We start from the raw sequence: 13,892 nt of genomic DNA on the forward strand, positions 1-13,892 counted from the left end.
GAGCATATAAATCATATGTTCCAAGCTTGTTACAAAGATAGTCAATTCTTGGTCCTCGTAAGGACTTGGTGAATATGTCTGCCAACTGGTTGTTTGAGTTAACGAACTCAGTCTTGATATCTTCGGATATGATTTTTTCTCTAATAAAATGACAATCAACTTCAATGTGCTTGGTTCTCTCATGGAAGACAGGGTTAGAGCTAATATGGAGAGCAGCTTGATTATCACATATAAGTGTCATGCGAGTGACATCTCCAAATTTCAATTCACTAAGTAATTGTTTAAGTCACACAAGCTCGCAAGTAGCAGATGCCATAACTCTATATTCTGCTTCTGCGCTGGACCTTGCCACAACACTTTGCTTCTTACTTTTCCAAGATATCAGGTTGCCACCAATAGAGACACAATATCCAGAAGTAGACTTCCTATCAGAAGGGGAACCAGCCCAATCAGCATCTGAATAGCAAACGATTTTTGTATCGTTGTTAGGGCCATATAGCAAACCTTTTCCAGGTGATCCTTTAATATACTTCAGTATGCGAACAACTGCATCCCAATGGTCTTCACATGGGGAGTTTAGAAATTGACTCACCACACTAACTGCGAAGGAAATGTCAGGATGAGTAACAGTAAGATAGTTTAGTTTAGCAACTAATCTTCTGTACCGTTCAGGATCTGAGAAAGGCTCCCCCTGATTTGGTAGGAGTTTGATGTTAGGATCCATAGGTGTCTCAACAGATTTACAGTTCATTAACCCTGTTTCCTCCAAGATGTCTAATGCATACTTCCTCTGAGATATGATAATACCATCATTGGATTGTGCTACTTCAATACCCAAAAAGTACCGGAGTTTGCCAAGATCTTTGGTTTGAAAATGATGACAAAGGTGTTGTTTCATCTGAGAGATGCCGAGATAGTCACTTCCTGTGAGAACAATATCATCGACATACACTATTAAGTAAATACATCCAGCACTTGAGTGGCGATAGAACACTGAATGATCCGCTTCACTGCGAGACATACCAAATTGTTGAACACAACTGAATTTACCAAACCAGGCTCGAGGAGATTGTTTTAGGCCATATAAGGATTTGCGAAGACGACATACCAATCCAGATGACTCCCCCTGAGCAACAAAGCCAGGCGGTTGCTCCATATAAATTTCTTCATGCAAATCACCATTTAGGAAAGCATTTTTGACATCAAGTTGGTAAAGAGGCCATTGTCGAAGAGCGGCCATGGCAATGAATAAGCGAACAGAGGTCATTTTTGCCACTGGAGAAAAAGTATCACCATATCCAAACCAAAAATCTGTGTGTAGCCTTTGGCAACCAGTCGAGCTTTCAGACGATCAATTGTGCCATCAGGGCCAACCTTGACAGCATACACCCACCTGCAACCAACAACAGACTTTCCAGATGGTAATTGGACAAGCTCCCAAGTTCCACTTTTCTGTAAAGCACTTAATTCATCCAGCATAGCTTGACGCCAGCCAGGATGAGTTAAGGCATCACCAACAGATTTAGGAAGTGACACAGAAGAAATGGATGAGAGACAAGTGTAAAAAGATGGAGATAATCTGTGGTAACTAAGAACAGTATAATGGGGGGAAGGGTTACAGGTAGAGCGTATACCTTTACGGAGGGCAATAGGCAAGTCAGACTCGGTTGCTGGAGCCGGAGGAGACTCATGAGGCGGCACCGGAAGTGAGTCATGAGGGAGACGATTACGGCGACTATAAACCTGAAGGGGTGGAGGTGAAGGATGATCCTGTGGTGAATGAGAGTCTAAAGAAGGAGAAAACAAAATGGGTGGAGCATCACCAGGAGGATCACATATAAGAGGAATATCAACAGTAACAGGGAGAGGTACAGAACTAGAAGATAGATGTGAAAAGTAAAAAGAAGACTCATCAAAAGTGACATCAGCAGAGATAAAATGACGATTGAGGGAAGGGGAAAAACACTTATAGCCCTTTTGTGACCGTGGAAATCCTAAGAAGACACATTTGTGAGACCTAGGAGATAACTTATCAAGACCAGGACTAAAATCATGAACAAAACATGTAGACCCAAAAACTCGAAGAGGTAATGGATGCAGAGGGTCTTGAGGAAATAAGATAGAATGAGGGATTTTGTTATCTAGGACGGAAGATGGCATGCGGTTGATAAGATAACATGCTGTGAGAACTGCATCACCCCAAAAACGTGAGGGTACTTGACCATGAATAAGAAGTGTACGAGTTGTTTCAATAAGGTGTCTATTCTTACGCTCAGCCACCCCATTTTGTTGAGGGGTATAAGCACATGAGGTTTGGTGAAGAATGCCATGAGAAGCCATAAACTGTTTAAACGGTTGAGAAAGGTATTCACGGCCATTATCACTGCGTAAAGTGCGAATAGAAACCCCAAACTGAGTTTTTATTTCATTAACAAAAGATTGAAAAATAGAAAACAACTCAGAACGATTCTTCATGAGAAACAACCAAGTACATCTGGAATAGTCATCAATAAAGGTAACAAAATACTGAAATCCGAAAGTTCACTTGACACGACTAGGGCCCCAAATATCAGAATGAACCAATGAAAAGGGGGATGACGCTCTTTGTGAAACACTACGAGGAAAGGAACTACGAGTATGTTTACCTAACTGACAAGACTCACACGACAAACTTGATAATTTCGACAGACTCGGAACAAGTTGCTGCAGTTTGGCAAGACTTGGATGACCTAACTGAGCATGAAGAAGGGATGGTGACTCCATGATTACGCCAGCATGTGGAGAAGGGCTGAGATGATATAGGCCATGAGACTCACATCCTGTGCCAATCATGTGTTTCGAACTCCGGTCCTGCAACCAAACAAAATCTTTGGTAAATGAAATAACACAATTAAGGGAACGAGTTAGACGACTTACGGACAATAAGTTAAAAGGAGACCCAGGGACATAAAGTACATAATCAATGGATATGGACGGAAAAATATGAACAGTACCAATACCATGAGATGAGACTCTAGACCCATTAGCCATCGTTACCGAGGGTAAATTACCCGAACATGACAAGGAGGAAAATAAGGACTTGTTACCAGTGATATGATCGGTGGCGCCTGAGTCAAGGACCCAAGATCCGAGAGAGTGAGTCAGACCCACAAAAGGGGTACCTGTGCGTATAACAGAAGTAGATGTAGTGGAACTAGAGTGCTGACGGTCCTCATACCATCTGAGAAATTCCTGAAAGAGTACAGGGTTATTTATGGTATTTGATGAAGTAGGATGGTCTGCAGACGGTGATCGGGGAGGTGGATCCGAATTAGCCATTGCTATAGGTCGAGGAGGACGTCCATGAAGCCATAACATCTATCAATTTTGTGGCCTAGCTTGCCACAATGGTCACATTTTGGACGTATTTTACCTAGTTGGCGAGACCGACTCCGATCATCAAGTTGGGCAGCCATGGAGAGGGAGAAACCCTAAAAATCCAAAGTGCTCCGATTGACGCAACGACCACAGATCCAGAAAGAGGGCGAGGAGGCGATCGCGGCAGTGCTGATCGGCGGCGGAACTCTCCGGCGACGTGCCGGCACGCACGGCGGGAAGCGGCGGCAGCGGTGACTGTTGCGGCGGCGCGTGGAGGTGCGTGGGTGGTCCGTTCGCCGCGATCTTTGGACCACGGTGGTCGCCCGGCCGAGACGATTCCGATGGTGTGGTCGTCGGTCGATTCTGGAACTCCGGCGACGGCGGCGGCGGCAGCGGCGGCGACGGCAGCGGCAGCGGCGGCGACGGCAGCGGCAGCGGCGGCGACTGCAGCGACAGCGGCGGCGACGGCAGCGACAGCGGCGGTGATGGGTACCGGAGACCGTGGAGTTGACGGGAACTATTCCTGTGCTCTAGATACCATGTTAAATAATAGAGAAGATTAGGAGAAATCTCCCTTATGTGTTTAGCATACACATAGGATAGTTTATTTATAATGTAAGATAAGGGTTAAACCCTAAATACAGAATGGGCTAAGCCCAATTAACATAAACACACAACTTAACATCTAACAAAAAGGAACTGTGCAACAAAGTATTCGGAAATGCTTTTTCTCTCTCTTGTGCAAATAGAACTTCCACTGCAAAGAATTTTTTACTTCTAAATATGGCTTCTGTCTGTGCGGCTCTAACTACATGGATTCTTAAATATTGTTTCCGCATGCTTTCTTTTCTTCTATCAGTTTATCAGCCCCATTTGCTAAAATATTGACGCGATATAGATGGCAGAATCTAAATTACTGTGACCATCATTTCTGTGCTATTAATGTGGTGCTTTTGCCATTTTAAGATTTTAAATTTATTTTCAGCTGTCAAGTCCATTATCTAGGGGATCAATTAATGTTGAGCCTGGAAATTTGGGCAGGTACAATTTTACATTTTGTCATATACATTGCAGTTCTATTTTATTTTTAAGCTTGTGGATAGTGGCTTTATTCTCATTGTATTCAAACTGAAATGACACCAGCACCACTGCAAGAGCTCGTTCTATGGATCTTCTTCCTTCATCTTTTGTCACAGATAAGAATGACGGCACTGTTGCTTTAGTTAAATCTGGTTCTGAGAGAGTTAAGACTACCCCGGCTGGTGAATATCTTACTGCAGCACTGAATGACTTTAATCCTGATCAGTATGAAGGACTTGCTGCCATTTCTGATGGTGCAAACAAGCTTCTGATGCTGGTATGTATCTTTAGTGTTTAGGTTCAGTTTATACTTTGGTGAAAGCAGATAAATTGTAGTTTATGTGCAATGGTTCTTTACTTCTACATAAAGTACCTTCTTCATAAGAATGTTGCTGTGCTTATCACACTTCTAAAATTGAAAGCTGGACAATGCAACAACTGGGATGCATTGAAGTCTTCCCTGGTTCAAATTGGGAATTCTGCTTTAGTTGCCGCATTGTAGGCCTTAGACAATGCTTGCTCTTAGTTCAGTTTGAAAATGTGTGGAAGTTATTAGTGATAGTTTTCTTATGGTTGCGAGACAATTTGTGGCAATATATTACCATAGTGAGGAGAAAATTGCGTTGTGTGGAACATGAAATATTCTCCTGTAAAAGAAAATACAATAATATTAGATAAAGTTGCTAAAAATGCTAAAAAACTGTCCAATTTCTTTGCATGTCACTAGTAGAAGTATTTTTGAACCAACCATTTGCAGAACATAAAAGACAGGCCTAAAACCCAACATTATCCCTTATCAGATATACAAACATAGACAACAACGATCAAGTCTTTTCTCACCAAGTGAGGTTCGTTGGTATATGGATCAAACACTTCCTAAGAAATCTGAAATAAGGAACCCATACAGGAGAAAATAAGAGGCAAAACTCCTTGCAAGTTTGAGTCATTACTCTAGATTCCCATTACATTACTTTGATAAAGACAACCCCCCACGACCATATTGTTTTTTTTTCTATATTAACAGACTCAGTGCATACTTTTCTCTCTGTAACTCTATAAGTGAGCCCTGGAACCTTTCTGCACCTTTTAGAAAGATTTACAGAAATTGTGTTATGAGCACACGCATGCTTCTCTATTTATTGGGAAAAGTAATAATATAATAAAAGGAAACAGGAAATATAAAACTCAATCCCTAAACTTAAAGGCTATACAATATTTTCCGTTTTACGGAATCATATCTTTGACACCCATATTCTTCTGAATAAACAACATAAATTTCAGTGTAAGGTGGGGTGTGCCACACTTCAAGTCCAAGTGATCAAGCGTGGGCATGTTAAATATAAACCACTCTAATAGCTTAAGCTTGCAAGATGGAATTTTACCGTCATTAATCTTAATGGCACAGGTTCTGGCTGCTGTCATCAAAGCTGGTGCCTCCAGAGAACACGAAATACTTGCTGAAATTAGAGATGCTGTTTTTTCATTTATTCGAAAAATGGAGCCAAGGCGAGTAATGGATACCATGCTTATTTCCCGTGTTAGAATCTTGTATATAAGATCTTTGCTTGCCAGATCCCCAGAGTTGCAATCCATTAAGGTACAGTATTTTTCTTACTATAACTTGTTAATGTCAATTTAGTGATGTTCTATTGAATTTTCCTGGTGTACCTTTCTAATTTAGTAAATCTTGCACTCTGAATTGAAAGGTATTGCCAGTTGAGTGCTTTCTTGAAAAGTCCAACACTGGACCCAGTAGAAGTTCCAGCCGAGCAAGCAGTCCTGGAAGATCTTCAGTGCAATATGTTGATGAGCAGATCCAGGGATTTAAAGTGAATATAAAGCCAGAAAAGAAATCGAAATTTTCATCTGTTGTGTTGAAGATACGTGGGATTGATGAGGTAATGATATTATGTGTTGAAAATTACTGAGTAGGATTTGTTTTTCTTGCCTTTCTTTTGAATTTTGAATATCATAAATAATATGCTATTTCTTGGTGATACTGTCTCATTTTTTTTACCTATGGTGTTATGAATATGCATGTGTGTGTCACCTTGTTTTATAATCTTGAATAAACCGTGTAGGAAACCTGGAGACAGCAGGTAACTGGGGGAAAGCTTAGGGAAATCAGTGAGGAAGCAAAAAGTTTTGCAATTGGAAACAAGGCTCTTGCTGCACTCTTTGTACATACTCCAGCTGGAGAGCTGCAGCGCCAAATTAGATCCTGGCTTGCTGAGAAGTTTGATTTTCTATCTATTATGGGAAATGATGCACCGGGGGGAACAAATGGTCAGTTGGAGCTTATTTCAACTGCAATTATGGATGGTTGGATGGCTGGACTTGGCAGTGCCCTGTCTCCCCAAACTGATGCCCTTGGCCAACTTCTATTTGAATATTCAAGACGTGTCTATACTTCTCAACTGCAGCACTTGAAGGTGCGTTTTATCTTAAATCTGTCTAGAATGATTGTTCTAAATAAATACTATTTGATGTTCTTGAGAACCAGAAAAAGCCCTGTATAACTTGTCACTGATTGAGAGAGGTGGTACTGTTAATAGTTAAGTTAGTTGTGTTTGACGCATTTGTAAACATGCTAGACTTTGCCCACCTACTTATATTGGCATTGTTGTTGGATAATGTGTTTTTCTTTACTTTATTTTGGTATTTAGCCAATATTTACGCCAAAAGAGTGTTTTCATTGGAGGCACAAAGATATTGTCAGTAAGGTTTACCTAGATGAAACATTTTCTTCTAGGCATGTATTTTGCTGTTACTTTTAGAGGATATCGTGTCTCTGTTAGTCTGTGATAGGAAATTGGACTAGATCATAAAAGTACATTATGCATATGTTCTCATTATTCTCAAGTAGATATCAATGAGGTATCATCTTCAAGAGATACAAAATAATAGAGAAATGTAGGAAACTGAACAAGGAAAAATACAAAGATTACCCCACACTTTCGAGAAGTATGGTTTTCTGACATAAATCCTCCACCCTTTAATTTTCCTGTTTACTCTCTTTCCCATATTTTCCATGCTGACACCCTTGCCATGTAAGATGTTAATTGTTCTCCTTTCTAGCTATGCTTGCTTTGGAATCTGATCCCATGCTGCTCATCCAATGAAATCCTATATCACTTTGTTTTTATATTCTTTTATCTGTTAATTTAAAAAAATATCCGACAAAAATATTCTAGTCCAAGACTAGGAAAGCTATACTGGGTAAAGGCTGTTAGCTACTAGGGTTTGGTGTGCAACAACAATGAAAGCTGTCATGAAAGGGATGGTGGCAACAAAGAAAGCTGTCGACTAGGGTTTTGGTGTGTGCAGTCAAAGGCGGCACCCAAAATTTGAGAGCGCTGATACCATGTTATAATTTAGGGTAGAATGATTCATCTTATTATGCTGAGAATACAATATATATATATATATATATATAAGGCTAGAAAGCTATTTTAGGAAAAATAATAGTAGCTCCTAGACAACTAGATCCCTATCATTCAGGGATATCCCATCATATACCGTTATTATAATATGCTAAATAAGGAAACAATAAAACACAAAATCTTGACAGAAATAATACAGCTAATAAAACAGATTCTACCAGTTACTACTTCATTAATTCCTTGATTTTTTCTTTTCCAAGGATTTGGACTCTCAGTTGATCAAAATCAGAGTAAAGCCCCACTAAGAAATCATCTACTCCATCCTAGACACAATATAATCATGATAAATAGGATAACCCTTGACACACTATAATGATGATAAAATAGGATAAATATCCTAACAGTGAACAAGCTGGGTCCATTTCAAGTAAATTTTCCCATTCAATCGGTAGGTAGTGTTGAGGTTCTGCAGCTGTTCCTAAGTGTTTTGTGACTCAGTATTCACCACTAATCGGCTATGTCAATCGCATTACAATGACCATAATGCAATATGTATTTGTTTGTTGCGACGGCAACTAAGAAACAACATTGCAAATCACAAAGTAATGAAGGTTGGCTATCCTTAAAAAAACTATTGACAACAATGAAGGTTGTCTTGAAAGGGATGGTGGACAATGAAGGCTGTCGTTTAGGGTTTTGGTTTGTGCAGTCAGAGGTGGCTCCTAGAAATTGAGAGCTTTGATGCCATCTCACAATTTAGGGTAGAATAATTGATATATTAAATTATGCCGAGAATACAATTCATATATACAAGGCTAGAAAGCTATTTTAGGAATAATAATAATAGCACCTAGACAACTAGATCCCTCTGATTCAGGGATATTCCCATCATACACTATAATTGTAATATGCTAAATAAGGAAACAATACAGCTAATAAAACATAGATTCTGACAGAAATAATACAGCTAATAAAACATTTACAGAAATAATACAACTAATAAAACAGATTCTAACACTCTCCACTCACAATCCTTCCCATCATATGTTATCACAAGTTGTTTCTATTCATTATACTCATTTCTCTTCGCTTTCCTCTATGTCGCTTCCTATATGATGCCTTAGCCCACATTGGATGGAGACATGCCATGTTTTATGAATTGTGTGCTCTTCAAAACAGTGGTACTTGGAATCTTGTTCCTTTACCTCCTAGGAAATCTATTGTTGGATGTCAATGGATCTTCACAATCAAAGTTGGCTCTAATGGCACTATTGATCAGCTCAAAACTGGTTTAGTTCAAACTTTTGGGCTAGAGTTTGGTGACACCTTTTCTTTGATCACCAAGATCACCTCTTTCAAATTATTCTTAGCCATGGTTGCTCTTCAATGTTGGTCCCTCCATCAGTTGGCATGTCAAAAGCACCTTTCTACATGGTGATTTACTGAAGGAAATTTATGTTGAACAACCTCTTGGTTTTGTTGCTTTGGGGACTCTTCCCACCTTGTATGCTGGTCTCTGCAAATCTTATATTGCCTTAAACAATCTCTCAGAGCATGGTTTGGTAGATTCAATGCAGTTGGCCAACAATTTGATATGACTTGGAGTGAGGATGATCAATTTTGTGTTTTATCATCATTCAAGGTTGCGGTGTATCTACTTTCTGGTCTAGATTGATGGCATTGTTCTTACAAGTAGCAATTACCGTGACATTTTACATTAAAAAAATACCTTTGTCATCATTTATGGACAAAAGACCTTGTTGGAGTTAGATACTTGAGAATTGAGGTAGCACAAGTCAACAATTGAATTTTAATTTCCTAGAGGAAATATGCTTTTGATATTTTAGAGGAGAATAGGCTAATGAAATTCAAGCCCCTTGACATACCTATGAATCCCAATGTTAAACTTCTACCAAGTCAACAAAGCAACTTTCAGATCCTGAGAGGTATGGGATATTGGTTGGGAAACTTGACTATCCACAATAACTTCTCTTGACATTCCTTTTCCGGTAATGTGTAATTCAATTTCTAAATTATTCATGTGCAAGATATTGAAATGTTGTTATTTGCATTCTAAAGTACTTTAAAGGAGCCCTGGGAAAAAAGATTTGTTATATGAACAAAGTAATCATTCTTGAGGATACTCAATTACAGATTGGGTAGGCTCTATAGGATATTGTATCTGTATTGGTAATAGATCTAGTGTAAAAGTAAAATATAGAGCTATGACTTCTGCTGCTTATGAACTTATTTGGCTCAAAAGACTTTAAGAACTAAAATTTTGAGAGGGTACACAAATGTCTCGTTTGTGATAAACAATCATATTGACTCAAATCCAGTATTTTATGAGAGGACCAGACACTGAGATAGATTGTCATTTCGTTTTTTAAAAGATTTTATTGAGAGACATCACTACTCAATTTGTTAACTCCAATAATCAGTTGGTGAATGTCTTCACCAAATCATTACAGGGTCTTAAAACTAATTATATTTGGAACAAGTTTGGTGCATATGATTTACATTCACTAGCATGAGGAGTGTTTGATGTATTTTCAATATATGGGCGTAGGCCCTTCTCTGGTCTATATGTAATGTGTTCCTTTGTTGTGCTCAAAAACACAGATTCATTCATATTAATATACATCTTATATTCTTGCAATTACCATGTATCGCAAATCACATTTGTGTGGTTTTATTGTGTCAAAATATATTTTAGGAAATTTAGATATTATTCTCATCTATTTAATTTGTTATATTTTCTGCATCTTGCTATTATTACTAGTATAACAATCTCACAATTCCAGGGATTTGTTCAGTAGAATAGGCTACTTTTATTTCCTAAAATATTCAATAAGTTCTTGTATATATATCCAATGTATGTAAGGAGACAAATAATAAGAAATATATTCTTTCTCCTAAATTTAAGATCTTGATTGGGTTTTACCGGTTTGTACCCATCATGAACCAAAAAAAGCGAGAAACTCATGTTTGATTAATTTTCTCATACGTGTTAAATTATGTTTTGATGCTTGTTTTCCTGACATTGGCTTATCAGGATATTACTGGTACCTTGGCAACAGAAGAGACTGAAGATGCGGCACAAGTGGCCAAGTTGCGTTCAGCACTAGAATCTGTTGATCACAAAAGAAGAAAGGTACTTTCTTTCACACTTGGAATGGAGCAAAATATTTTGGAACTGCCCGTGTTAATCCACAACATGGTTAATTATACAAACTGATATTGGGAAACTGGGAAATTAGGAAAATGATACAAATTTAAATCCTAATTATTAACAGAAAATATGCAACCCTTTAATGGGATGTATTTTCTGAAAATTGGTGATACTTTAAGCATGCGTATACTTGTATGAACCTGTATTTGAATATGCCTTGAGCTTTGTTACGAGTTGAATGTTTTGCTCTTGCATTTGTTTATTATACAAAAATTGCATGGGATGTTTTAACATAATAACGTTATATCATGTTATTGTCATGCTATATTTTTGAAAGACTTTTCACATGATACTTGGAAATTGCTTTGATAAGAGGAAGTTAAAGTACCATAAAATTGAAACTATTTTTTCGTAACTTTGTTGATTCTAATACTGTTTGTCCAAGTTATATCAGCACTTCTAGAGGGTCATCTTTTTGTAATTAAGAAGATATAAATGAAACATCTATTCCTTCCCATTTCACGTATGTTGAAATATAATGTCTTTATTATTATTAATATTTATGTTAGGATTTTGTTAGGGGCTTCCGCTCTTTTACTTTTTAGAACTACTGTCTCCTATAAATATAATAGTAAGTTGTATCAAATTTACTAAGTGAAAAATAAGACTTTTCAGCTTCTCTAACTCTTCAAGTAGGTATATATAGACAACACACCTGTAATGACTATTTATCTCAAAGGAACTAAAGTGAACTTTCGTAGTCCTGAGCTTCAATGTGGTAAAATTGATTGGTACAGTTCTAGCCGAGAAACAAAATAGGTTCTAGAGGAGGGATTATTTTACAGTAACATTAGTCTTCAGTCTTAAATGAGTTTTCTGGCAATTTTGTTCGACTTTGTAATTTTAGTGTAGATTAAGTTTTATATGGTAATTAAAGAGGGAAGTTAATGCCTTATTCTCTTAAATGAATGTCTATTTATGATGTCCTGGCAATTATTTTCAGATTTTACAACAAATGAGAAGTGATGTAGCTTTACTAACCTTGGAAAATGGTGGTTCACCTGTTCAAAATTATTCTACTGCTGCTGAGGATGCAAGATTAGCGTCTCTTATTTCACTTGATAGAATATTGAAGCAAGTCAAGGTTTCTTTTTTCTTATTTTGAAATCTGTTCTTCAAAATTTGGTGTTGTGCTAGCAAATACTCAATAATTCATGGTATAATTTGAACAGGATATAACTAAACTTTCTACTGTGAACACCATCGAAAAAAGTAAGAAAAGAACGGTGCTTGGTTCTCTAGACAAACTGACAGAACAAATGTCTTCACTTCTTGAAATTGATCATCCATGTGCTCAGAGGTACATTGCAGATGCTCGCAGAGTGGTTGAGGTAAGCAAATTGATGCTCCATATGGCTAGATTGTATTTTGAGTTGTGAAGGAATCAGATTATGCTCATTCTGAATTCGGCATACTCAGTTTCGACTAAAATCACAACTTTTTCTCTGGGGAAAAAAATTCTCATCATAATCACAGGAACAAGGCCATTGGGTGGGTGGGTGCGGGAGTAGCTGACGCCTTCTGAAAATTACCATTTATGTACTCTGTCGTACCTTTTAAAAAGTGTCTCTCTTTATGTTTCCCAAGATTTATCTGACTTTTCTGTATTTGACTATTTTATCATTTTTTTTAAATTGTTAACTAAGTTTGTGTTATCAACCCAGTTATATACTTAAGAAATGCTGTACCCGAAACAAAAAGGAAAAGTAGGGAATGAAAGGATAAAAACAATTTGAAATGCTTTTCTATCTCAGCATTTCTGGTAAAATTGGGTCTATGTCCGACTTATGTTGAGTTTTTTGATTCCTAAACCTCTTTTATGATGCAGTCAATTCCTGAAGAAGATGACCGCAGTCAGAACCTATCACATTCTCGTATGTCATCTACTGATACAGGCTCTGGGTCTGGAACTGATGTGGCACAGTGGAACGTCCTTCAATTCAATACGGGTAATACCTCCTCATTTATAATAAAATGTGGAGCAAACTCAAATTCAGAACTAATCATTAAAGCCGAGGCTCGAGTTCAGGAACCTAAAGAAGGTGAGATTGTGAGGGTTGCCCCAAGGCCGTCCATTTTGGAAAATTTGAGCTTGGAGGAAATGAAACAAGTATTTGCTGAACTACCCGAGGCTCTAAGATTGCTTGCCCTAGCAAGGACTGCAGATGGAACTCGAGCACGATATTCTAGATTATATAGGACTTTGGCTATGAAGGTTCCATCACTTAGGGATCTGGTAAGTGAACTTGAAAAAGGGGGTGCACTGAAAGATGTGAGGACTTGACCTTTTAAGGGGAAAAATGTTTATGAAATTTACATTTGTATGCCTCGAGTTGCTTGCATGTGAGGCATCGGTTTGGAGGCAGGGGTCATTGAGTGTTGGGGAACCATTGTGTGCATTATGTACAACTATTATTCTGTATGCTTGTTAATGTATTTAGTTGTAATTATCACAGTTTTTTTATACTGCAGTTTTGTTTATCAAGTCTAATCAAATCCAAAGAACGAGTCTTATGTTTTTCACTTGATGACTGATAATTAAAGAAATTTTAGACAGCTGAGACTTGATTTTCATTCGAACTTCTATATGGGAGCATCTTAGGTACTCTTGAGTGCTGGGAAACCACTGTATGCATAATGTACAACTATTGTCTTGTACGCTTGTTATAACTTGTAATTATCAGTTTTTTTTTTTATATTGCAGTTTTGCTTATCAAGACTAATCAATCTAAATAACGAGTCTTTTTTCTTTACTTGATGATTGATAATTAAAGAAGGTTTAAAAGGTGAGACTTGATTTTCATTTGAACTTCCTATGCAGGAGCTTGTAGTACTCTTGG

General features: G+C 37.8%; 1 protein-coding gene across 2 annotated transcripts in view; it reads left to right on the forward strand.

The window, feature by feature from the left end:
• LOC124824169 (kinesin-like protein KIN-14B) overlaps positions 1–13,613 on the forward strand; it is a 49,911-nt gene extending 36,298 nt beyond the window's left edge. For both annotated transcript variants that reach the window (XM_088093793.1, XM_088093794.1), the window contains exons 16-24: positions 4,343–4,398; positions 4,501–4,714; positions 5,843–6,034; positions 6,144–6,335; positions 6,519–6,869; positions 10,876–10,974; positions 11,996–12,136; positions 12,225–12,383; positions 12,881–13,613. In XM_088093793.1, the coding sequence (XP_087949919.1) occupies positions 4,343–4,398; positions 4,501–4,714; positions 5,843–6,034; positions 6,144–6,335; positions 6,519–6,869; positions 10,876–10,974; positions 11,996–12,136; positions 12,225–12,383; positions 12,881–13,336 (1,860 nt within the window). In that variant the 3' untranslated portion in view covers positions 13,337–13,613. The remainder of the gene's footprint in view (positions 1–4,342; positions 4,399–4,500; positions 4,715–5,842; positions 6,035–6,143; positions 6,336–6,518; positions 6,870–10,875; positions 10,975–11,995; positions 12,137–12,224; positions 12,384–12,880) is intronic.
• Positions 13,614–13,892: the final 279 nt, after the last annotated feature.

The sequence above is a fragment of the Vigna umbellata genome, chromosome 7 (genome assembly GCF_029865625.1).
Source record: "Vigna umbellata cultivar VRB3 chromosome 7, Vumbellata_1.0, whole genome shotgun sequence".
Taxonomy (NCBI): Eukaryota; Viridiplantae; Streptophyta; class Magnoliopsida; order Fabales; family Fabaceae; genus Vigna; species Vigna umbellata.